At 41.0% G+C, this 27625-nt stretch overlaps 1 protein-coding gene and 1 long non-coding RNA gene across 3 annotated transcripts in view; one reads left to right on the top strand and one right to left on the bottom strand.

Annotated features, from left to right (window-relative positions):
• LOC137616410 (uncharacterized) overlaps positions 1–27625 on the bottom strand; it is a 351177-nt gene that overhangs the window by 98708 nt on the left and 224844 nt on the right. The window lies entirely within an intron of this gene.
• LOC137616409 (broad-complex core protein isoforms 1/2/3/4/5-like) overlaps positions 1–27625 on the top strand; it is a 454908-nt gene that overhangs the window by 386734 nt on the left and 40549 nt on the right. Inside the window, exon 7 of one of the 2 annotated variants that reach the window (XM_068346136.1) lies at positions 21411–21567. The exons of the other annotated variant lie outside the window; for it this stretch is intronic. Within the exon in view, the coding sequence (XP_068202237.1) occupies positions 21411–21567 (157 nt within the window). The remainder of the gene's footprint in view (positions 1–21410; positions 21568–27625) is intronic. 2 annotated transcript variants of the gene reach the window in all.

Raw genomic sequence — 27625 nt, 5'->3', positions numbered from 1 at the left:
TACATAACAAAATAATTCACTTGAAAATTTAAGACTGAACCAAACTTACATTAAGACAAAAATGTTGCGATATGAAAATTATATATATTAACTTGACTTGAACTATTATATCTAAATAAGACCTAGACTAAGAAAACAAATAACACTTATGAAAATTATACAATCTGTTGTTTAACTTGAAATTAAATCTGAATACAATATTCGAGTTTGACACTTAATGAAAAATAGGTAACCAGATCACATCACACAATACCTAACCTTCCTACAGGGCCAGTTACAGATAATTTACACAATGCCAACACTCACTCTAATACAATGAATTCAAAATCCCTGTTTCGTCTTGTGTATCTTTTCGACATGCAATTTGCTTTGGGGCACAGAGTCACTTAGGAGAGGACACACTATAGGTACTGAACACTTTTTAAACAATACTCTGAGCTGCGTGCGAGAGAGGGAGAGGGGAGTTGTCAGCCTTAAGGCTGCAATTCTCTATCTCTATTTATGTAAACCTAGTTTCGCCTTTATATAAAACCTAACTGCTTCCAGAAACTTCCCAACGAACTGGGAAGCGTGGGGAGCCGGACAGAAAGCATCAGAGTTATCAAGTATTGCTCTCCCGAACGCTACTCACGCAACACCAGACGGCTCTCTCAGTCGGCTAGCTCATCCCACCCTTTGTCCCCAAAATAAAAAAAAAACATAACCTCCTATCACTAGGTCCTTTGCAAAATTTCCAAGCGCATAGTACAAGTATTCCCTCTTAAACATGATGCAATACCTCATAAAATATAAAAGAGCATTACATAAGCCCTTGTTCATATCATGTATGATTAAATAACTCTCAAACACATTACTTAAGACTTCGTAACAAAAATTTGTGAAATAAAAAGTTAATTCTTAAAAATAACGTAATTTACATAACACACCTACATCTACATGAGAGGAACTCATTTTAAGAGACGGCTATTCATCTCTTCAATGCACAAATGAAATGTAAATAAAATCATTCATAAACTACTGTATTATATATATATATATATATATATATATATATATATATATATACATACACTTATATAATATATATATATAATATATAATATATATATAATATATATATATATATATATATATATATATATAATATATATATATATATATATATATATATATATATATATCCTATAATAATGGATAATGAGACATCGGTACATGGGTTTTTTTCACTTTATTATAGAAATGTTCGTGAGTACACTTTACACAGCCCGATACTCTTCATAGGAGTACCTAATCGTTCTTACAGTTGCTCGAACGGTAATACTTACCCCTCGGCAAGTAAATGCAATGTTGCTCTGTCAATATGCTGAATTGTTAGATTTTGAGGAAATCTCCACTGTGATGGAATTATTCTGTCAGCAATAGGTTTATAACACGTCACTTTAGTAGACTTAGGACACGTAACCTATAACAGAGTTCAGCGATCGCGCACAGCAAGTCATGGTACTCTTAAAAAGGTCATTAATCTCACTGTATAAAACATATACTTCTACATATTTTTCATATAAGGATTAGGACATTACTCCCCCCACCCCAAGCTCCTCACTCCGGGAAGAGGTGCGCACTTGGCCTCTCTAGTCTATGATATATGGAGGACATTCCGACCCGGAATAGGGCATGGCATGTACTACACAGAAATGCAACATAAAATATATACATAGAAATTACCACCCAAAACAGACATTTTCCAAAAAAAAAAAAAAAAAAATATCGCATGTAAAAATGTACACTATATATAAAATAATTTCATCATTTCTTCTTATGACCTCTGTAACTAAAATACAGAATACCCAAAGCGAAAAAAAAATCATATCAATATCAGTATTACACAACCTCCTCAATAACCTCCCTCTGGTTGCGGGCAATACGGGCCTTTTGGGCGGGACAGGGGTAGGAATAGATATTCCTTCATACCTCGATTTTACTTGCCGGGTTTACAGCACAATTTGGCAACACAACTCATCACCACCGTTTTGCCACTTTTAAAATCACTACTACACTTGTACTTGTAACTATGAATCAGTAGACGCTTGCCGTTTTCCCGAGAAAATCATTCATCTTCCAGCCCTTCTCTTATAACTCTAAGTATAAGGTATTCACATCTTCACATTCTGTAACACTGCCTTTCCTTGAGGCTGAACTTTAATCCCGTAGCCACTTGCCCTTCAGGAACCACCCCGGCCCCAGCATCCAGGAATCATATAATAGATAAATTATACAGCATCCAGCTGACGGATCACACCTAACAGAGAGAGGTTTCTCTCCGTTTGTTTTTAGGTTCCCTCAGCAGTGTGTCATAGGTATTGCTACTCTCAGAAAAATTATTACAACACTTTACTTATACATTTAGCACCAACATAAGAACACATGATGATTCAAGTTTATTTAAAACCCGTCAAAAGGAGAAATGAGGTCTTTTCAAACAACAACAACAAAGAAAAATTCCTACTCATCATCTCGAGGAATGTTGCGTATGCAAGGATATGGAGGTACAATCTGATTGACACTTTTTAAAACTACTCTTCAGGCACCACATGTTATTAATAATAATGTTTTGTATCACGACTGCGATAGATTTAACCATCTTTACTCGGTACGGATCTAAATACGCTGGCTCTAGTTTGTGTTTCCTAGGTTGTAATCGTTTCAAATACACATGATCGCCCAGAAATACTTTTACTGGTGCGGTTTTGAACCGACCATCATATTTTGAGCTGTATTTTTCATTAGTGCTTTTCAAAAACCTTTCAATGGTGTTCATTGCTCTCCTTAAGAGATTTAGTAAATAGACACGGTATTGCTCAATTGAATAATTTGGCAACTGTTGCAAATTAATCAGGACTGTATATGGTAACACAGGATCCTGTCCATACACTAAATAGAAAGGCTTGTCCCTGAGCGAGGTATTATATGCAATGTTCAAAGCTAGCGCAGCTCTAGAAAGCATAGCATGTCATTGAAGGGGGTCATAAGCCACTAAGTAACATAAAATTTGCACCACTTCCCTTTCATGTGATTCCACTAAGCCATTAGCTGAAGGCCTATATGCAGTCACTGAAAAGTGTTCAATTTTCATCAAGTCCATGACCGATTTCACCACCTTATTTACAAACTCGAAACCATTATCACTTATCAAAATTTTCGGGCAACCAACCCTAGTAATGAAACAGCACAGCACCTGCACTAATCAATTTGCTGATTTAGCCAAAATTGCCTAAGTATGAGTGTACGAGTAAATGCATCCACAAACACATATATACCTATGTTGTGTTATACCAGTAGGAAATGGTCCTACCACATCCATATGCACCCTATAAAATTTAATAGGAATCACAGGCCACTTTCTGGCTTACGGTACAGTGTTTTCATGTTCTTTGAAATAGTTACAAGCATGAAAACAATTTATATAATTTTCTATAGATTTTTTCATTCCTAACCAAAAGAAAGATTCTCGTGCTCTCCTTAATGTTCTAACAATCCCTAAATGCCCTGCATACAGACTTGCATGTACAATGTGGATGGCTCGATTAATAAAAGAGGGAGGAAGAACTACCCGTGCACAAAATTCCCCTCCCCTTTTCTTGTAAGCACAATATAAGATATCCTTCTCTATAAAAAGATTCTCACGAGGCACATTAAAAAATGATGGATAACTCTCTGATTCCCCTTTAATCACTGCTCGCACTCTTTCCATTCATTCCTCCTTTTTCAGTCCCTTTCGGACTTCCTTCATGTCCCTACATCTCAAGTCAATGACACCTGCATCATCAGGCCATTCATTCTGGACACCCCTGGTCATGTCCTTGGCCAGCCACATTCAACTCTCTCTCTCTCTCTCTCTCTCTCTCTCTCTCTCTCTCTCTCTCTCTCTCTTCTGATTGCTTCTCACGCGAATTCACATCCCGTTTTCTATTTTCATGGGGGCCTTCAATATTTTGGTTTCATTCTTTGTTCCTCTTTTGCGCCCGAGTTGTTACTCCTATTACTGCACCTCTAGAGAGGGCATCAGCTACCTTGTTAGCTTTACCTTCTATATGGTCAAACCCCTATATATTAAACTTTAGCAATCTTTTAATTCATCTCGCTTGTCTAGACGTCAAGTCTCCTTTGTAAAATAAATCACATAGGGGGCGATGATCGGTTTGCAACTCAATCAACTGACCTAATGAAAAGAACCAATGCCTCTCTAGAACCCAAAGAATAGACAATGCCTCTCGATCAAAATTACTATAATTCTTTTCTGCCCCTTTTAATGCCCTGGAAGCAAAAGAAATGGGTCGCTCCCTGCCTTTATCATCTCGCTGAGAAATTACGTCACCAATAGCTACGCTACTCGCATCTGTTGTCACTAAAAATGGGTGACCAAATCTAGGATATGCGAGTAAGTCATTGCTAGATAAGGCAGCTTTCAAATGGTTAAAAGCCGTTTCTTCTTCCACTCCTCAATTTATTACTTTTTTTTTTCTTTAAAGCATCTAATGGTCTCGCTATCTCTCCAAAACCTCTTATGAATTTACGGTCATACCCAGCGAGTTCAAGGAAACCAGCTACTTCCTTGGGGGTACGTGTCCTGGAGAAATCTCTAATAGCTTCTACTTTACCGGGGCAGGGTTGGATACCTCCTGGGGTTATTATGTGACCTAAAATTTCAACTGTTTGCAGAAAAATTTGCACTTTGACAAATTCATTTTCATACCATTACGTCGCAATGCTTCTAAAACTTTCGTGGGGTCTAACTACGACCTTGGTTCCCTCCAGAGAGGCTGACATGGGGTCACTGATATGTTCGTAAGTGTCTGTGGAGGCAATACTTCTCCTTCAGGTACAGCTGTTACCTTACTAAATTGTCTCTCCTTTCCCGCACAAGCACTTACTCTCTCCTCGATTATTGGAATTCCCAAGGTGGGCAAGACAAAAAAATCATGTGTTAACTTCACAGATTCCACCTTAAAGTTGACGATCGTCATATGCCTTGCCTGTAGTTTATTTCCTCCTGGCGAGTCGAGGATGATGGATGCTGCTGAATGTGGTGGGTTCGACAATATATATATGTGTGAGTATATATATATATATATATATATATATATATATATATATATATATATATATATATATATATATATATATATATATGTGTGTGTGTATATATATATATGATAAATTTTGCACATTTTTACGTGTTTTTCATATTCAAATAAGCCATATATATTTTTGATACATTAATGTCTGGATTCTCTTAACGACCTCGGGATCAGAGACCCAGGCGAAATCACACAAAGACAAGAGCTTGGCTCCAGCCGGGAATCGAACCCTGGTCGGCAAGCTTGTATAGACAGTGACTAAGCCACTTAGCTTGTATAGACAGTGACTAAGCCACTTGGCCAAGTGGCTTAGTCACTGTCTATACAAGCTTGCCGACCAGGGTTCGATTCCCGGCCGGAGCCAAGCTCTTGTCTTTGTGTGATTTCGCCTGGGTCTCAGATCCCGAGGTCGTTAAGAGAATCCAGACATTAATGTATCAAAAATATATATGGCTTATTTGGATATATATATATATATATATATATATATATATATATATATATATACATATATATATATATATATATATATATATATGTATGTATATGTATACATATATATATATATATATATATATATATATATATATATATATATATATATATATATATACATACACATATAGTGAAATTTTTCTCATAGAGTTGGGTCAGCAACACGAAAGAAAGTTTATAAAATTAAGAGAAGGTCGAAGTAATATTAGGAGGAAGAAAAGGTTGAGAGAGAGAGAGAAATTTAGATTCGAACTGGAGGAGCGATTTCCCCCAAGTTCAAGAGCCCTCTTGCCCGTCACCAAGTTTCAGCACGGGAATGATAAGCCGTGCTGAAGCTCAATGACTTCATCAAGGCATTCTCTTATTAAGATGGTTTCATTGGGTGATAAACACTGTTTATGGGCAAAGATGTTCCTAAATTTTTCACTGAATAACTCCATGATGGGCCAATTGATAAACTTTTCCTGATTATCCTTAGGTATAGGCCACCTATTGGAAGTGTGCTAGTACTTCACTATTGCCTAAAAACATCCTGGTGGCATCGGATTTGAGAAATACACCAACATACAAGTATTATTTCTTGCCCAGAACCTCCTTTGTTGGGTAACGCCAAAATCCCCATTCACACTATAATAAAATTGTCTAAATCTTTATGACTCATGATTGACGTCGCACTGCTTTCATTGCTCGTTGAAATTGTGCTCTGCATTTCCTGTAAATGACGATATTCTCTTCAGTGCGATTTCTGCGGCATCTTGTTAATGCAGTTGTAGTAGATCTGTGTAACACCTGAATTTCTGGTGACTGACCACTGAGGGATTGGTCGTCGACAAAACAGACCTGTTGTTTTGGGAATGGAATGCATTCCAGCAGTGTGAAGCGTTCCATTTAGTAAATCAATGGCATCATCAATATTTTCGAATTCATCTGCATTGCCTTCTACTTCGCTAACTTCTTTAAATTTTTGCCAGTCAGCTCTATCCAAGCACCATCGAGGTGATCTGTATTCAGGTGGGCCATGGTTAACTTTAATTAATATTGGTGCATGATCACTTGTATACCAGTCATCTAATGTTCTTCATTGAAAGTCAGCAAGACATTTGAAGTTTACTACTGAAAGATCAATGCACGACAAAGTACCTGTCTGGATATAGATGTGAGTGGGCTCACTGGTGTTTAGAATCCCACTTCTTCCTTTTCTATTAGTGATGCTAACAGATTGCCCTTTGAGTTTGCTAAAACGTCTCTCCATAATGGGTGTCTGCTGTTCATATCGCCCAGAAGAAGAAATGGTTGGGGAAGTTGGTTTAACACTTAAGCCACATCATCACAAGAAATACTGTCATTAGGGGGTAAATATAATGAACATATGGTATATTTCCTACTAAGATCTATTTGTACTGCTACCGCTTGTAGATTAGTACATAGATTTAAATGTTTTTGGGGAATGTTACGGCGGACATACACGAGAATTCCCCCATGGCTTCTTCCCTAAGGATTACATGGTGTTCTGTAATTATTGTATTCTCTATGGCATGGAGTAAAAACATCTAGCTTTGTTTCTTGTACATAGGACACTACAGGCAAGTGGTCATGAAACAGGAGCTTTAGTTCTTCATATTTAGCCCTCAGGCCTTGACAATTCCACTGTATTATTGAGAAGAAAATAAAAAAGATGATTTTTTGGAAGATTCCTTAAAAGAATTCTTATCAGAGTTTTTGGAATTGATGGGAGTCTCTGATACATTCTTTAAAAAGGAAGGCCTTGCTAAGCTTGGTTTTATATTTTCTTTGCAACCTTCTTATTTATTAATCGAGGAGGATGGTGAACCTCGACATCAATTGCTATTACCTTTTTCAGATGAAATATCATAACTATTTGAAACAGATATTTTTTTATTTCTTATTGGAGGGGATAGGGATGGTGGTCTCAATCATTTTTATTGAAAATATGTAGAGCTATTAAGATTATGTACCTCCATTATAACAAGTACATTCAGTAGCTCTCTAGCATAGGATTCCACCCTTGGATCTAATAACGATGATGCTCACGATCAAAGCCTTGGGTTGTAGGCTACATCCGAGGTGTGGCAGACTTAGAGGAAGTAGGTGGTGCCTTTGTGATGATAGGCACCGAATCTAACGTGGAAGGCCTAGTGATAGCCTTAGAGGGTGTTTAGGAAGAGGAAGTTTTCCATTATCTGGTCTAGTTGGTGTTACAGTTCTCTCTGGATATCCTGCATGCTTAGATTTTAAGACTTTGGCATAGCTTTTGGTCTTTCTTAGAAGTCGCTTTGCATATCCCACTCTGATATGCTCTGCATCTGACTTCTGAGAAACTGCTGCTTCTATTTCATATTGAGGACATTTCTTATGAGTTGCTTTGTGATTTTGGTTGCAATTAGTGCACTTTGTAATCGAAAGGCTGGGTCCATGCTCAGGAACAGAACAATTATCACAGATCTTTATGTTTTCACATACCCTAGATGGATGCCAAATTTAAAGCAAGTGTAACACTGCAAGGATTTCTGTCGGTAAAGGTGAACGGTATTCTTTCATTTTCGATATATACAGGAGAGGGTATATCACAGTTTTCAAATGTTAAAATAATCATGGAGGTTCTGGGAATCTTATGAACCTTCCATATTTCCTCAAGACACATATCTAAGATTTCATGCTCACTAAAATCATGAAGACTTCGTTAAAAATTACTCCTCTTCTATAACTAAAATTCAAATGTGGCTTGATATCTACCATTAAATTTCTACTTCATCTTTACATTACTTAGCATAAAAGACTGGGTTCTAGATTTGGCATAAATTAAGAGGGATTTCTTGCCTAATCTACAAATGTCACCACGTTCTATATTGCCTACTTTCATTTGCATTAGTTTGCTAAATTTAAAATAATTAAAGTCTTCTCCCTTCGAGGTTACAATAAGCCACATTGGTGGATTAGGCTTTCTTTCCAGTATAAAGTTTATTTTTGTGTCAATAGATTCGGTGTGCTACCAGTCACTCAGGCAATATATATCAAGATTCCCAAGAGCATCATTGCATAATGCTCTGGTAATCACACTATTATCAATTTTTAATTTACAAATTTCAGAAAGTGCTTTAAAGGACTCTTCATGATCATTAAAGCAGATCCATGCTTCCCATTTTCCATCTTCTTCCTTGAAATTCATCCTTATTTCAGTAATCTCACCATTAGTTTTAAAAGTCATCCATAACGCTTCATAATGACAGCCTATTGGCAAATCGCATATATGTATGATTTTCAATTTTCTAACATTACCATCATCCTTCTGGACATTGAAGGAGTGGTCCTTTTTCGTTCCCAAGTCGTCAGCAGAATTTTCCTTAACAGACTTGCCAGAGGCCGTCAACAGTGCCGGGGGAGAGTCAACATATCCAAGGGAGGGAGGTTTGTCATTAGAAAGATCCATTTTAGAGAGAGTACTTTGTTGTTTGTGAGTTAGTTAGGAGATTTAGATGCTTGAGAATATTAATAGAGTATCAAACGTCTGAAACGAAATTTGCACTCTCCACTATCGGCACAATGAGTACACTTCCCAGATGGTTCATTCCATACACTACATGAAAGATAACACCAAAGCAGATATAGAGGCACAGGTGTAAGCTGAACCCGTCTGTTAGGACTGAGACCAAGACTCTATGGAATCATCCTCCCCATATCTGTAATGATGGGCTTCCGGCCAAAAGCCGAGAGTCCTATCCCAAGCATTGGATTCCCCTGGATTCCAAAGACCCAACCCTTGAGAATAGTTCTGTCAAAAAGGTCCAAACCATCTTTGGGATGGCCGAGATCATCCAATACTCCCACAAATAGATTTGAATGCAAACACCTCCCAATCGCGATACCTCCTCCCATTTATCGGCAGGCAGCAATAACGGTGTAGAAACATCCCCACCAGGGATAATAACAGATGTAAAAACATCTACGTAAAAAGATGAAAACATATAAGTACACATACAGTATATATATATATATATATATATATATATATATATATATATATATATATATATAAATTGGGAAATTTTACACAAAGAGTTGGGACAGCAACATGAAAGTTTATAAAATTAGGAGAAGGTCGAAGTAATATTCAGAGGAAGAGCCCTCTTGCCCATCACAATGCTTCAACAAAAAAACAATATTTCCTTCTGAAGCACAATGACTTTGACAAGGCATTCTCTCGTTAAGAGGGATTTAGGGGTCAATAAAGCTTTCAAGTGTATAAGGATGAGTTACTTTTGGCCTAAGATCAAAAGTGATGTTTAGAGATATGTATTAAGCTGTCACAAATGTCAAATTGCTGGTAAACCTAACCAAGTAATTCCCAGAGCTCCCTCATGTAACATTCCATCAGTGGGAGAACCTTTTGAGATGTCGTAATTGACATAATTGGACCTTTGGCTGGAAGCAATGCTAAAACTGTATTTAAACGCTTGTTGGGCTATTTTTCCAAGTTTGGTCTGCCTTGCGTTATACAAACTGATAATGGCAGTACTTTTGTGTCCAAATATTTCAAAATGAAAGAGCTAGGTAAACTTGTAACTTCCACACTGTATCACCCAGAGTCACAAGGGATTGTAGAACGTTTCCATCAAGCATTAACAAGTTGCTTACAAAAATTATGTAATAACTTTAAACATGACTGGGAAGAGAAACAAACCTTTGTCTTGTTAGCCTTACGATTGACACCTAATGTCGCTACAGGATTTAGTCCTTTTGGATTATTGTTCGGTCACACCACTAAAGGGCCTTTAGAAATCTTAAAGCGAAAATTAATGCTTCACGATAGTAGAGAAGATTACGGTCAAAATCTAGAGAATTACAAGGAGAATTTAAGGAAAGCTTGGAAATTAGCAACAGAAAGAGAGAGCAACAGCCAAGGGGAAACTAAAAGGAGATTCGATCTTAAGGCAAAAGAGGAGAAATTTTCGTGAGGGAGTTAAAGTCTTAGTATTAATTCAGAAAGAAGGTCCCTCATTATCTTATAGGTTCGAAGGTCCTTTTCCTATTTTAGAAAAGGGGCAATTTAAACTACTTAATTGATATGAGTAGACGTAGAGCTAAGTGGGTGCACATAAACTTGCTAAAGAAATACAATGAACGCCCAGTCGCAACAAGAAATTAGTTTTGAGAAAAATTCTGATGTGCTTAAGAATTCTAAGTCACTTTACTCTAGCTTGGAAGACGATAAACTGAATGAATTATATAATGTTTTTCTAGTTTATCCAGAAATTGTTAGTGATGAATTAAGTGTAAATAATTTTTTAGAACATAATAATGAGTTACAGGACACAAAACCCATTAGACAAAGTGCGTATTGTTTGAATCCAGAGAAGGCAAATTCAGTACGAAACGAAATTAAGTATATGTTAGATAATGATTTGATAGTTCCTAGTATCTCAAGGAGAAAGCTGCCTTTGAGGAACTTCCATCAGGATGTCATGGCTCTAGCCCCAAAATAGATTTTTCCTATGTCAAAACCCGTTTTATGAACACATTCGTAATAATTGTTTAATAACCTACAACTCAAACTAATATTCTAAGTCCTCATAATAAGGCATATTCAAATAAGGATAACATAAGGGGCAATAAGACTTAGCCCCTGATGCAAAAATTTACTATTCTATTACTACTGTAATAGAATAACAAATTTGTTCCATGAGACCCGACGTACGTTGATTTTCAACATAGACCTGATTTCTGCCCAATACAGTGACTTATACATTCCTTATACACGTAAAAAATACAAAAAAAGTACTTACAACCTCCTATAATTTCAAAAATGCCAGATATCAACATTAAAAAGCTTCAATTATAAGTAAAGCACAATACAGTACAGTACTTCATTATTGTACAATGTTAGAACCAATGTAAGGTCACGTAAAACAGTGAAATCTGGGTTTTATCTTTGTTATCAATACCTAAGGATGAGAGACAAAGTCAGAACTTTAACTATCAAAATTCTGCTTTTCATTTAAGTCAATGAGACTAACTTAATATTTGTATCTATAAAAACTTGCCTTAATACCTTCAATTTTTAATACATACAATGGATTTGGTAGTCATATTTTTGGCTAAATTTTTACTTCCACATATTACATCCATTATCAAATGAGTTCCTTTTCTGTAATGAAAATTGATGAACTTATTGTTTAGAAAAATTTTACTTAGAACAAACACAAGTCATAACCGTATGTGGCCATGGCAAATTGCAGTTGCATGTAATATAATGACATGGATATGTCCCTCTTCCCATAGCCTGAAAACAATGAACCATTTTAAGGGCAGGGAAGATTTCCCGTATTAAAATTTCAAATAATTATAAGTTATAGTGCACTCTAAACCCAAATTCAGACCAATTTTGATTTTCTATTAAAAATAGTTTTCAATTTGAAAATTAAATAATTTTGTTCTGTTAAAACAATAAACAGATGATTTTTGAAGATCAAATTTTTAGCAACTTCAGAAAACCCCAGAAAAATGAAGATGCTGTATGTACTTGCCATTTTAAAATAACTACTTGGAAATGATCCATAATCATTATTTCCACTCAAGTGGAAAAAAAAATTATTTTCTAAAATTTAAAAAATTTCACTAAGTTTTGGAGAGAGGATCAGTTATAATTCTTTTTTTTAATGATAGATAAAACCTGAAGAGTTACTCCAAATCCAACACCAACATCAGATTTGGAGCCATTAGCATATATAAAAGTTGATTCCATATGCTCTGCAACATGTTCCATAAAAAAGATCTAGTTTCTAAGTCAGTCATATTCTTTTTAACACCAATGAAATATTTACAAAAGGATGTCTCAGGTAATTTTCACGGAGGGGTAGGTGATATCTTAAATGGCATCACCTTATTTTTAACTATATCAAGATTGTTCAATAATTGTTTCACCCGAAAACCAAAGGGTTGAGGAGATTTTGGGTGCATCTCAAAGCATGTTGAGTGCCTTACAAGGCTTGCAGTCTGAAAGGCTAAAGAATTATTGAGTCTCTGCAATAGCGAACAATAGAAGACTTTCGGTAAAGGTCTTAAAGTAACTCTCCAGCATCAACAAGGAGGCTTGGGATAGGTGAAGTTCTAAAGGCTCCTGTGACCAATCAGATACCAGTATGGTGTATAGAATCTAAAATCTTTAGTCGACCTGGGGTGGCTGAGGAGTATATTTCACACCCATAACTATTTTTTGAAAAAATTAAGGCCTTGTATCATTTTAGAATAGTTTTGCGGTCTGCCCCATGATGTATGGGACAGTACTTTTAAAAGATTCAAAGCCTCAAGACATTTAGCTTTCAACGCCTTTAAGTGAGGAACCCATCTAAACCTACGATCAAAAATCAATCCTAAAAATTTAGCTTCACCTACACATGGGATCCGTTGACCTTACATGTATATATCCGGGTCTGGATGTACTCTACGGATACGACAGAAATGGACAATAGTAGTTTTGCTTGTCAAAAACTTAAACCCATTCATATCAGCTCACTGAATAATTTTGTCAATTGAGAGTTGTAGTTTTCTCTAAACCATTGCCATTCTAGCTCCAACAAATGATATGATGAGATTATCTACAAATAGTGTTGAGGGAATGTCTCGAGGAACGACAGAGGATATCCCATTAATTACTAGTGCAAATAGGGTTACACTCAGCACACTAACTTGGGGAATGCCTTCTTCCTGACATTTTCTCTCAGTTAAAGTTTCCCCCTCTCACTTGAAAAATCTATGTGAAATTAATTATTTAATGAACAATAGTAGCTCTCTTCGTAATCCCAATTCATAAATGGTTTTAACTACACCATATCTCCATGCAGTGTCATATGCCTTCTCAAAGTCAAAAAAGACTGTTACATGGTGCAGTTTGGAAGCAAAGGCTTCACAAATAGAGGACTCAAGTCGTATCAACACATCAGCCATTGAGTGCAATTTCATAAATCCACACTGGATGGGTACTAGAATACCTTTCATTTCCATGTACGACATCAGTCTTGTATTAACCATCTTCTCCGTGATCTTACATAAACAAGATGTCAATGCAACTGGTCGATAGTTTGCAGCTAAAAACTTATCCCTACCAGGTTTTAAAAAGGCTAAAATAATGGCTAGTTCCTAAACACTTGGATAACTATTATCATGCCATATTCTGTTAATAATGCTTAAAATAAATAACTTGCTATTAGCAGGTACATGTTTAATCATTGCATATGGAATTCCATCGGGTCCAGGGGCTGTACCATTACATGTAGCAAGTGCAGAATTAAATTCTCTTTCAGTGAAAGGAGAATTGTATGACTTCTATTGATGTTGCAAAATTCAAAATTTTCATTTCTTCAATGCTCCTAAACTGGTAACCTTGAGCTGCTTCACACTTGCATGATACATTTGATAAATGATCAGTCAGGGCATTGCTAACCTCGGCTGCTCCTGTCACATATTCATCATTCACCCTCAACACTGGTGGAGAGTTGGTGGTAAATTTGCCAAGTATCATTTTTACTTTCCTCCGAACAGAATATGGTGGTGATCTACTATTAATGGAGGAAAGAAAAGACCCAAGACTGGCACCTAGTTTCTTTCATGGCACAATGGAACTGTGCTCTACATTTCTTGTATATAATTAAATTCTCTTCAGTGAGGTGTCAGCGCAATCAAGTTAAAGACCTTCTTGTGCAGGGCAGTTAGTTCTGAAGACCACCAGGGGACTGGTCGTCGTTTGAATAGCCCTGTTGTTTTGGGAATTAAATTGACTCCTGCTGTATGAAGGGTTCCATTCAGCAAGTCTATGGCATCACCAATATTCTAAAACTGTTCTGCATTCCCTTCAATTTCGATTGAAAGCTATGCATGTCTGCTTTCTCAAGATTCCATTGTGGCGATTTCTATAAAGGTAGACCATTGTTGGTGTTTATATTGATTGGTGCATGATCACTAGTATGGATGTCCTGGATGGCGTCGTCAAATCGTCGAGTATACGCATCGCCGGCAGAGCAGTGCCCCATTGGGGGTACGACGGTAACGAAATCTCCCCCAGGGGGTAATGAATGTGGTTAGATCGCGACTTTCTTCGTCTAACTCCACCTGGTGGTATCCCCAGTACGCGTCCGCCACGGTCTTGAACATGTGCTTAGGTACCCCGGACACCATATCGAATGGGGCGGGGGTGTGGTGTGTCTCCCGTAGGCAAGATGCGTTGAGGCGCTGGTAGTCGACTGTACGGCGTGGTTGTCCTGACTTCTTGGCGACAACCACCATACGGGCTGCCCGGCGGGTACCGGTTCTATGACGCCACGGGCGACATCTTCTTCGAGCTGGGCCTTCACTTCCTCTTCCCAGTGTTTTGGCACTGATGCTGGGGTATGGCATGCGTAAGGCGTAGTTCCTGGGAGCAGGTGGATACGGTGCGGTTTCCCCTGCATCACTGGCAGTGGCTTCCTGGCTGTGTTGAATGTTGTCGTAGCGAAATGTTGCAGGAGCCAGGCTTCCAACCTGGCCGCATGTTCCTCCTGGGGCGGCATGGGCACCTCGGCAGGTCGGGGTGGTACCTGGGCGGCCCGTCTGGCTGTGCCATCGAACAGGCTCACGTGTGCCACCGCGGGGGAGGGATGGGGGAACTCCTTGGGTACCAGCGTTAAATCCCCGCAAGCGTCCAACGACAGGAAGAGGTGCTTTGCCGACTGCACGAAGTACACGTCCTGCTCCGTGGTGCGACCTTGCAGGGTGACGTGGCACACGGCAGATCCAAGGCACTTCAGGGGAAGGTTTGCCACATCCCGCAAGCCAGCCCGGGGTGTAAGAGCTGCTGGGCGGATTTGGAGGTGCGATAGCAAGGAGGGCCCAGCCACACATACCTGTGCCCCAGTGTCCGCCACGGCGGTGACTGGCACTCGTACTCCTGTGTCGTTGTGAACGACTGTCACCTCCACTACTGGGTGGCGGGCGAGGTTGGCGCCCGCAACAAGCACAGCGCTAGACGTAGCACTAGACACATCTGTCGGGGATCCTGCCAATTTTGCCTGTGACTTTCTGCAGCATCTGTAGTAGTGGCCCTGCTTGTGGCACCCGTTGCATACGACGGATTTAGCGGGGCATGAAGCTCTACCAGAGGCATGGCGCCCACCAAAGTTCCCGCAGGGAGGGGGTGGGGGACCCCTACCTGTGCCAGTGACGGTTGCACTCGGATGATCTGCCTCGGGTGTCTCGCTGCCAGCTGCACAAGCAGATTCCCTCCAGTTGCATTGGCGCGCAGCGGCGTCGACGCGGGCCGCCTCGTAGGCACAGCACCTGGCCCTGAGGGCACTAACACTATTGATGTCATTGCTACACTGGTATACATGGCGACGCATAGCCTCATCGCTCAGGCCCACCATTAACTTGGGTAATAACATGTATTCAGCCAGATTACACTGACACTGAGGGCACTGGAAATTGCAATCGGTGGCCTTTTGAGAACACTTTAAAAAGTAATCACTGACACTTTCTCCTGGGCCTTGTACCGCATTAAAAAACTCCGACCATAACACAGCACGGTTTGTAGAAAGCAACACAATATCGCGAATAAAATCCATGGCTTCCGTAGCGGTGAGGTTGCTCCATTCCTGTGAGGTGAATCTGGCGTCCAGGGCCCGTTGTAGAGGGGGTGTGCAGTATAGCCTGATGTAGTGGACGACCTCGTGGGGCGGTAGTCTGCACAGTTCGATCCAGCATTCCATCGACCTCCTCCAGGACCTGAATGCGGCGGGCTTTAGCTCAATTTCGCACTTCTCCGGGGCTGCAGACGCGGGGACACGAGGTGCAGGGGTAGCATGTGTCGTAAGCCGGTCACGGAGAACGTTGATCATTTGCTGCTGTGTCGCCATGGCTTGCCTGGCTTCTTGCAGGGCAGGGACGAGCCCACGGGGGACGACGGGGCGTGCGGCCCTTGGGGTGGACTGCACTGAGCGGTGCTGGAAGGGCATGGTGAGGGTCACGTTGGTCCTTGAGAATCACTGCGCCATATTGGATGTCAAGGTAGGACAAGAGACACACGATGGTGGAGACATGTGGTTTAATGCGTCCTCAGATACAGACTCTCTCGGTTACTCTCTGCAACCGGCACACTCACTTGGCGCCTGCCCGCCATGGGAAAACATATCTTACTTGCAGGTACTCCATCACTCTTCAATGAGGTGTCAGCGCAATCAAGTTAAAGACCTTCTTGTGCAGGGCAGTTAGTTCTGAAGACCATCAGGGGACTGGTCGTCGTTTGAATAGCCCTGTTGTTTTGGGAATTAAATTGACTCCTGCTGTATGAAGGGTTCCATTCAGCAAGTCTATGGCATCACCAATATTCTAAAACTGTTCTGCATTCCCTTCAATTTCGATTCGCTCATGAAAGCTATGCATGTCTGCTTTTCTCAAGATTCCATTGTGGCGATTTCTATAAAGGTAGACCATTGTTGGTGTTTATAATGATTGGTGCATGATCACTAGTATGCCAATCATCCAATGTCCTCCAATCGAAATCGAGAAGGCAATCAGAGGTTGCGATTGATAGGTCAATGCACAACAAGGTACCTGACTGAACATGAAAGTGTGTGGGCTCTCCTGTATTAAGTAGTCCCACATCTTCATTTTCAACAATTGATGATATAATGTTGCCCCCTAGTGTTTGCTAAAACATCGCCCCATAATGAATGTCTACTATTAAAATCCCCACACAAGAGAAAAGGTTGAGGGAGTTGTTGAATCTCCTCTACTAAATCATTTATGCGAGATGTTATCATTAGGAGGCAAATAAAGAGGGTAAAAATCATGTATTTTCTCCCTACATCAATTTGTACAACCACTGCCTGCAGAGGGGTAGAAATGGGTAAAGATATTTGGGGAACATCTCGGCGAATGTATGTAAGACTTCCGCCATGGCTCCCTGTTTGTTGATTGTAAGGTGTCCTATAGCTAACATACTCTCGAGGACATGGAGTATTAGCATCAAGCTTGCTCTCCAGTAGACATACAACTATAGGGGATTGTTTATGAATAAGGAGCTCAAGTTCTTCATATTTGACCCTTAAACCCTGACAATTCCATTGCAAAATGGAGGAGAAATTATGGATTATTTCTCGAAGACATCTTGGATGAGGTATTCCCATTGGCAGTCTTTGATTTAAAATTTTTCCTGTTGGATTCTTTAGGGAGGGTCTTGATAAATTAGGTTTCACATTTGCCTTTTCAATGTTCTTTTTACCTAATTCTTGAGGGGGATGGTGAACCTTAACTTGAATTTTTGATTGATTTAAGTTTGTTGAAGGTTCGTCATCTTTTTCAGGTAAAATATTGTACTTATTTGCAATAGCTTTGCATTTCTCGTTGGAGGGGAGAGGGATGGATGTCTCCCTCTTTTTCGATTGAAGGATGGACAACCATTATTATTATGCACCTCCATTATGGTAGGCGGATTCAATAGCTCTCTAGCAGGGAATTTCTCACCTAAATCTGGCAATGATGCTACCCAAGATGAAAGCCTTGGGCTTTACATCCGAGGTGTGGCAGATTTAGAGGGAGGAGGTGCCTTTTTGACGAGTGGCACCCAATTTAAAGTAGGAAGCATGTTAACAGCCTTGGGAGGTAATTTAACAATAGGATGCTTCACATTACCTGGTCTAGGAGGTGTTGTAATTTTTCCTATACGTCCCGCATCCTTAGATTGTAAGACATTGGCATAACTTTAAGTTTTTCTTAGAAGTCACCTAGCATATCCTACACTGATACGCTCTGCATCTGACTTCTGAACAGCAGCAGCTTCTATTTCATACTCAGGGCATTTTTTATTAGTAGCTTCATGATTTTGGTTACAATTAGGGCACTTTGAAATAGAAGTGCAGGGTCCATGTTTAGGATCCGAAAAATTTTCGCAGATCTTTTCATTGTTGCATACTCTTGATGGACGTCCAAATTTATAACAATTATAAAACTGTTAAGGTTTCTTTTTGTAGACACGAAATGGGAACCTCTCATTTTCGATGTATACATGAGAGAGTACATCATGGTCTTGAAATGTTAAAATAATCATAGTGGTTCTTGGAATCTTATGAACCTTCCATATTTCTCAAGGGCACATATCTAATATTTCTTCATTAAATTCATAACGATCTTTGTTAAAAACAACCCCTCTACCATAACTGAAATTCAAATGCAGCTTGATATCTACCATTAAATTTTCTTCTATCTTAATTTCATTTAGCATAATAGACCGTGTTCTAGATTTGGCATGAATTAAAATGGACTTCTTGCCAAATCTAGAAATGTCTCCACGCTCTAAAGTGCCTACTTTCTGTTGTATTAGTTTACTAAATTTAAAATAATTGTATTCTTCTCTCTTTGATGTTGCTACAATCCACATTGGTGGTTTAGGCTTTCTTTCTCTTATCAAGTTTGTATTGGGGTCTATAGACTCATTTTGATGCCAGTCACTAGGACGATATATGTTAGGTTTCTAGGAGCAGTGTTGCATAGTACTCCTGTAATCTCCCTATTATCAATTTAAATTTTTTGAGACCCCACAGACTGATTTAAAAGCCTCCTCGTGGTTATCAAAGGAAATCCATGCTTTCCATTTTTTGATCTTCCCTCAAATTCATACTTATTTCAATAATTTTACCATAAGCTTTAAAAGTCATCCACAATGCTTCATAATGACAGCTTATTGGAAAATCACATATATGAATGACTTAATTTCTGAATATGGGAGTGGTCCTTTTTCGTTCCTAATTCAGCAACAGAATTTTCCCTAATAGAATTGCAAGAGGTCATCAGTAGTGCCTAGAGGGGGGGGGGGGGGTTCAGCATATTCATGGGAGGGGGGTTCGTTATCAGCAGGATCCATAATAGAAGGCTGTGTCTAGTTTTCTATTCTTGTTGGTTTGTTTAACTGCTTGAGAATATTAAGAGTAGCATAGGTCAGGAAGGAAATTTGCATTTTCCACATCGGCACAATGAGCGTATACTTCCCAGATGGTCCACTCCATACACTACATGAAGGATAACACCAATACAGATATAGAGGCACAGGTGTAAGGTAAACTCACATGTTAAGAGAGAGACCAAGAAAATATGGTATCATCCTCCCCATATCTGTAATGATGGGCTTCCGGCCAGAAGCCAAGAGTCCCACATCAAAGATTGGATCCCCATGGATTCCGGATCCTTGCGAATAGTTACGCCAATAAGGTCTAAACCCTCTCTGGGATGGCTGAAATCATCCAATACTTTTATTTATAGCTTCGAATGCAAATACCTCCCAACCATGATTCCTTCTCCCATTTCATCAACGCAGACAGTAATAACGAATGTGGAAATATAAACGCCATTTAAATAAAATGAAAAAATAAATAAATAAACAAATAAAATAAATATATATATGCATACATATACACATACTGTATATATATAAATATATATATATATGATATATATATATATATATATATATATATATATATATATATATATATATATATACATTTTATATATATATATATATATATATATATATATATATATAAACTTAAGAGAAATAATACTCATAGAGTTAGGACAGCACGACAAGAGAAAGTTTATAAATTTGGGAGAAGGTCGAAGTAATATTGAGTAGAAGAAATAGATGAAAGGGATATGAATTTAGATTCAAACTTGGGGAGCCATTTCCACAAATTCAAAAGCTCTCTTGCCCGTCACAATTCTTCAACAATATGAAGAAACCACGTGATTTCGTCAAGGCATTCTCTCCTTAAGAAGATAACCAAAAAGGAGGAGAGCCTTGGTGTTCAAAAATAAAAAATTAAGAAATTCACTCAGGTCAACAACAGATGTGACAAATTTATATTTAATGCTAAGTTTCATATTACTCTACAGTTGCTCAAATTTATTATATAAAATATTGCACACTGACAAACTCCCCCCCAAAATCTGATATTCAAATTTGGTGCAATTTCTCTATATATGATCATGCAATGAACAAATAGTTTGAATGCTTCCAGACAAAGATATGATCGCATTTAAAAAATACTTTACTGCATTTGACACCTTACTGTAAATCCCTTGAGATATTGGGGAGAGGTTGTCCCAAATTCATGAAGCAAATCACAAAATTTATTTCTTCAAAAAAGGGATTATTGCAATGTAATTGTTCAGTGGCCACTTTCCTTTTGGTAGGGTAGAAGAGACCATTTAGCTATGGTAAGCAGATCTTCTTGGAGGATACTCCAAAATCAAACCAATGTTCTCTAGTCTTGGGTAGTGCCATAGTCTCTGTACCATGGTCTTTCACTGTCTTGGGGTAGAGTTCTCTTGCTTGAGATTACACTTAGGCACATTATTCTATCTTATTTCTCTTCCTCTTGTTTTGTTACAGTTTTTATAGTTTATATAGTAGATATTTATTTTAATGTTGGTAGTGTTCTTCAAATATTTGATTTTTCCTTGTTTCCTTTCCTTACTGGGCTATTTTCCCTTTTGGAGCCCCTGGGATTATAGCATCCTGCTTTTCCAACTAGGGTTGTAGCTTAGCAAATAATAATAATGATGATAATAAATTCTATTTAAGTCTCAAAGGGTTAAAACGCTGCACTTTATATTATCCAAAGATTAATTCATTAAAAAAATATAAATTTCATTTTACATACCATATACCTTAACAATTACAATTTTATCTTTTTTTAAAGAATAATGTCTGATGAACTTCAATTTCCATTGCAGGAATGGATCTAAATTATCATTTCCCATACCACTTACCAGATGTTCAGGTAACTTTAACAGGGGCTCCAGGAGCACTAAACTGTTCTTCTTCCTGTACGCAGCCCTCAAGACAACGATGTTATTGCCCTATATGTGGGAGGACACTTAGTCAAAGAAGGTGAATGGATGCTTATCTAAGTTTATATACTATACAGTACACCTGTAAAAGTATTGATATATATTTATTTTGCCAGTGTTATTTGGGAATTCAAACTAGGACATGGGTATTGCCTTTGTTTGGGAAGGGGAAAAGTACTTTCACCATAAAAGTAAAAAGCACTCTACAAACCAGTTTGAAATTTTTCAATAGCTGCAGAAACAACATTTTATACAATATAAATATAGGCCCTTGTTTTACGAATACAATAAAAAGAACTTGGAAACTAGAAAAATGAAACCTCAAAGCTACACACTTCATCGTTTGCTTGTTGTTCCCAGGAAGGCAGGAAGGTAGTCAATCTAAACAAGACCAACTGGTATTCCTCTGGAGATCTTAAGTGTAATTAAGGACCAAAATATCTTTGACCCTACAAGATAATCACATACATCACTTGTTTATTTAATTACAAGCAACAGAAATATGACATATTTCACATAATTTGTATTTTTCCTAACTATACAAACATGAAGCTCTCTACATAGGAGTATTATTTTGGTGCTAGCTGAAACCAGCTGTTAAATTTTGCGAGGTGTAACTACCCTCCACTAGTTAGCGGGAGGGGAGGCAGCAGGGGTAGCCCGACATCCCGCTCACACCACCACTAGTCAACACTAGTGCATGCGGGTCATAATGAAGAAACTTGGTGTAAGCAATGAGCGTAGCAACAGAGCGCTCACCTTTTCCAGCAGAGGAGCTTGCCCTTCCATCTTGGTAGATGGTAGAGGCACAATTTTGCGTGAGACTTGTTCGCCGGAAGTTGGTCAGCGCGTCCGCTTACTAAGGCGTATAGGAGAGACTCTCCTACTCGCCTTATGTAAGGTAGGAGAAAGACACGTTGGTTTTCTTTCCTGTAAGGGAGAGGGAGAACAGGCGACTGCTTTATACTTACAAGCAGACAGCAAATCAGGTTTCTCCTTACAAGAAGGAGAAACTAAGTGGGCAAGCTCGCGACAGCTTGTCCTCAAATAAAGAGTAGTGCTATGTTGTATCCTACAGACATGATAACGAAGGCGAACAGGCAATAGGCTCCCATCATAATCGTCCAGCTCTGAAAAGCTGCGCTCTGATGGGCTAGAGCAGGGCATGTACAAATGCAATGCCCTTTGGAAGAATTCCAGGGGGGGAGACCACTCGGGATTTGGCCGTCTCTCCTGCAGGCACGAGGGACGATCAACTCCTTTTTCCTTGAGAAGCTTACAGAACAGAAGTCGGCGAAGGAGATCTTTCCCTTGTAAGGGAAGATCGGCCAACACCTGGTGAAGGAGACCTTTCCTTCATTAGGGAAGATTGTCCAACACCTGGTGAAGAACTACTGTCCCTTGGAAGGGAAATGTACCAACCGTGTGTCACACGATCGTACATAAATTATTTTGTATATATTATGCTTGTATCTGCGCTCTTCCCTCGCACTAAAAAGAACCAGAATAAACATGTCTGCGTGTTTCCTCTCTAACATTGTCTGTCTCTCGAACATGTTATGTCCTGTTGCCTTGAGGTTTTGTATATAAAGGAGAGTGTTCTTTAATAAAGTTACTCAGTTGATTGCATCCTCAGCCGTCACATTGGTGACCCCGGAAGTCGACTCGCTCCCACCGCCTTCCACACCCACCCCCTTCGCCCCTCCATCGTTGGTATTATGACGGACTCTACAGAAGTTGGCGCTGCGGCCGCCGCATTGAAACTTTCACCGTTCGCCAGCGGAGAGGCGTTTGCTTGGTTTCAGCACGCAGAAGTCCAGTTTCGCATCAACGGCGTGACTCGCTCAACCACCAAAGCAGCTTATGTTCTCGCGGCGATACCCGAGGACACCTTCCCAGAAATATCCGACTGGCTTTGTGAACAAGGAGACACCCCAATAGCGTATGACGCCCTCAAAACATACCTTCTGCAGCAGTACTCGCCGTCGCCAGCTGCCCGTATAGCAAAGCTTTTTAAGCTCTCTCAACAACCGTTGGGGGACCAAAGGGCTTCGCTTGCCCTCAGGGAAATGACCAGTATCGCTCGCCTTCAACCTGCAGCAGACGGCTCTCCTCGTGAGGTGAACCTACTTCGTGCCCTTTGGATACGCCGTTTACCCGGACCTATACGCGCTGCCATACCCTATGTCGATAGTTTACCCATAAAGGACCTGATGACCAAAGCCGACGCCCTTATGGACAGCCACTTCAAGACCTCCATCAACGCCTCCACCCCTGACGAAGAGAATGCCTATTCAACGTCAACCGAAGCTGACATGAATGCCGTAGGACATAAACGCCTACCCCGTGACGTGCCGAAGCGGCGACAAAGCCACCCACCACCCACCAATCGCTCGCGCCCCAACAAACGACTTCTACAGCCACTTACTACCTCCCATCCGCTGCAGTTTTGCTACTACCACTTCAGATTCGGGGCAACCGCGAAGAAATGTGCCTAGGATTGTCAGTGACCAAAAAACGTGTAAGTAGCCTCGCGTGTTTCTAATCTTTTCTTTTTACATGATGCAGGAATGGGCGTGCGATTTTTGGTAGAAACGGGTGATTGTCGTTCTCTTTTGCCAAGGAAACTCTTCAAGACACGATGTAGTCTGTCTACATCTGCCGACGTCAGATTGGTAGCTGCCAACGGTTCTGCGATACCCACCTATGGTTACGAGAACCTCACATTATCGTTCGGAAACGGTAAATTCAATTGGAAGTTTCTCGTTGCTGATGTCACAATGCCAATCCTCGGTGCGGATTTCCTCTCTCATTTCCACCTTCTGGTCATTGTTGCCCACCGACGATTGGTCAACGCAGACTCGTACTTGTCGACACCTCTTCAACCCGCCCCCTCTAACCTCGCTCTCCACATCAGCGCACCCACGATGACTACGCACACCTCCTCACGTCGTACCCGGAAGTTTTCCGTCCAGAACTTCGCCAAACGCCCACGGTTCCTGCCAAGCACGGTATTTATCACCATATCAAGACGACGGGACCCCCAGTCTTCGCAAAATTCAGACGTCTGGCACCGGAACGATTGGCAGCCGCCAAACAGACGTTCGCCGAAATGGAGGAAATGGGCCTTTGCCAAAAGGCCTCCAGCCCATGGTCGTCACCCTTACACATCGTTCTGAAGAAAGACGGCTCACTCCATCCGTGCGGGGATTACAGGTGCCTGAACATGCAAACAGAACCGGATCACTAACCCCTCCCAAACATTGCAGATGTGACCTCCTATCTGCACAAAGCAAAGGTTTTCTCTACGCTCGATCTCCTGAAGGGGTATTATCAGGTGCCTATGAACCCAGAAGACATCCCCAAGACTGCCATCACCACTCCGTTTGGTACATACACCTTCAATTACTCCTGTTTAGGCCTTCGTAATGCTGGGGCTACGTTTCAACGTTTCATGGATGGCATCTTAGGGGACCTCCCTTTCTGTGTATGTTATGTGGAAGACATACTTGTGTTCTCCTCCTCAAAAGAGGAACACCTCCGTCACCTGCTCATCGTGCTCGACCGCCTGCAAGAAAACGGCCTTGTAGTCCGGTACGACAAGTGTACCTTTGGCGCCCACGAAGTGTCGTTCTTAGGGCACCGCATCACTCCTGAAGGAGTCCATCCCCTTCCTGAGAAGGTAGCAGCCGTTCAGAACTTCCCCGCGCCCTCGACCGTCAAAGCTCTGCAGGATTCTTGGGCATGATCAACTATTATCACCGTTTTCTGCCAGCCATTGCCGCCACTCTTGCTCCCCTCTAAGCCTCCCTCAAGGGCAAGCCAAAGGACCTGAAGTGGGGTCCCCTTCAAGAAGCAGCCTTCTGCAATGCAAAGAAGGCCCTATCAACTGCTGCGGCTCTCACTTTTCCTATCCCACATGCCCCTCTCCTTCTCTCCACCGATGCCAGCAACGTCGCTATTGGTGCAGTACTCGAGCAGGTGGTCAACGGCTCGCCCCGCCCATTGGCCTTCTTCAGCAGAAAACTGTCCAAGGCAGAATCGGGCTATTCTACCTTCGATCGAGAATTGCTGGCGGTGCACTTGGCTGTCCGTCACTTTCGTCATTTCTTAGAAGGTACGCCCTTCGTCATTCGCACAGACCACATGCCTCTGGTGCACGCCTTTACTCGACAGTCTGATGCCTGGTCCGCCCGGCAATGCCGACATCTCTCCGCTGTGGCTGAATACAATTGCACCCTTCAATACGTCCCTGGGAAAATGAATCCCGTTGCCGATGCCCTGTCAAGAAACACGTTGGCTGCCGTTCAACTGGGATTGGATTACAACGCCCTGGCTGAAGCACGACAGGATCCAGAATATCAAACATGTAGGACATCCTGCACGTCCCTCCGTTGGGAAGACTTCCCCCTCGACGACTCCAACACCACCCTCCTCTGTGACGTCAGTACTGGCAGACCACGACCTTAGATTCCTGCTCCCATGCGCCGACAGGTGTTTAATTTCATTCACGGCCTTTCACATCCCTCGTGCCGTTCTACTGCACAGCTGCTGAAGGCAAAGTTCATTTGGCACGGCATTTCTAAGGATGCTAAGGATTGGGTCCGCGCCTGTACTTCTTGCCAAAATTCCAAAGTACACCGACACACGGATTCAGGAGTGGGCACCTTTCCTCAACCTCAGCGCCGTTTCGCACACATTCACGTCGACGTTGTAGGCCCCCTACCCACATCACAAGGACATCGTTACCTGTTTACCGTCATCGACCGCTCCACCCGTTGGCCTGAAGCCATTCCCATGGAAACTGCAACGTCCGCCTCATGTACATCTGCCTTACTCTCTGGATGGATTGCAAGATTTGGTATCCCTGAGCATATTACTTCTGACAGGGGAACCACTTTCACCTCTCAATTGTGGACATTAGCGAATCTCCTGGGCATCACCCTACATCAGACAACGGCCTACAACCCCGCTGCCAATGGAATGGTTGAACGTTTTCATCGCACCCTCAAAGCAGCTTTGATGTCCCGCTGCAAGGATTCAAACTGGTTTACTCAGCTCCCCTGGGTCCTCCTGGGACTAAGGACCACTTCTAAAGACACCCTCGACGTCTCGGCAGCTGAAATGGTGTATTGCGACACTTTGGTCGTCCCTGCCAAATTTTTTCCTTCTACAACCTCCTCCGACGATCTCCAGCGCATACGTCACGTCGTGGGAAAATTTACTCCATGCCGCCAGACTTACAAGCCCCCAGTGAAGCATCACATACCAACAGACTTGCACTCTGCAACGCACGTCTTCCTGCGCAACGACACTACCAAGCCACCGCTAACGCCCCCTTACACGGGCCCTTTCCTTGTGATCCGACGCAGTCCGAAAGCATTCCTACTAAACATTCGTGGCAAAGAAGACTGAGTCTCCATTGATCGTCTAAAACCTTCTTATCTACTGCCAGATGACCCGCCTACAGTTCGCCTCTCTAGATCAGGGCGCCCTATTTAACATGTACAGTATGTCCTTTTTAGGGGGGAAGCCATGTACCAACCGTGTGTCACACGATCGTACATAAATTATTTTGTATATATTATGCTTGTATCTGCGCTCTTCCCTCGCACTAATAAGAACCAGAATAAACATGTCTGCGTGTTTCCTCTCTAACATTGTCTGTCTCTCGAACATGTTATGTCCTGTTGCCTTGAGGTTTTGTATATAAAGGAGAGTGTTCTTTAATAAAGTTACTCAGTTGATTGCATCCTGCCTTTGAGTCATAACCTTGCTCTTGGCCGTCACAGAAGGTTGCTTAACACCTGGAGGCAGACCTCCAGGCAGATCACTTCATCTCTCTTCCCAACTCCGTGAACTGCCTTTGAAACATAGCTGAAGCTAGACCCTGGGTTTCCCCCCGAAGGGGTCCCCCGACAAGTAACTCCAAGGAGTACTTGTCCACAACTGCTCACTAACTCCTGCCTATGCAGAGCGAATGTCAGGGCAAGCAGAAGTGGAGGCCAAAATGGTTGAGCAGGCAGAAGACTCTTTAGGTTGGCACCCAGAGTCGCGGGAAAACTTGGGAATAGTTCCAATCATTCCCTTGAGGAAAA

The sequence above is a fragment of the Palaemon carinicauda genome, chromosome 22, assembly GCF_036898095.1.
Source record: "Palaemon carinicauda isolate YSFRI2023 chromosome 22, ASM3689809v2, whole genome shotgun sequence".
In the NCBI taxonomy this organism is placed as follows: domain Eukaryota; kingdom Metazoa; phylum Arthropoda; class Malacostraca; order Decapoda; family Palaemonidae; genus Palaemon; species Palaemon carinicauda.
This window is presented reverse-complemented; position numbering and strand designations above follow the sequence as displayed.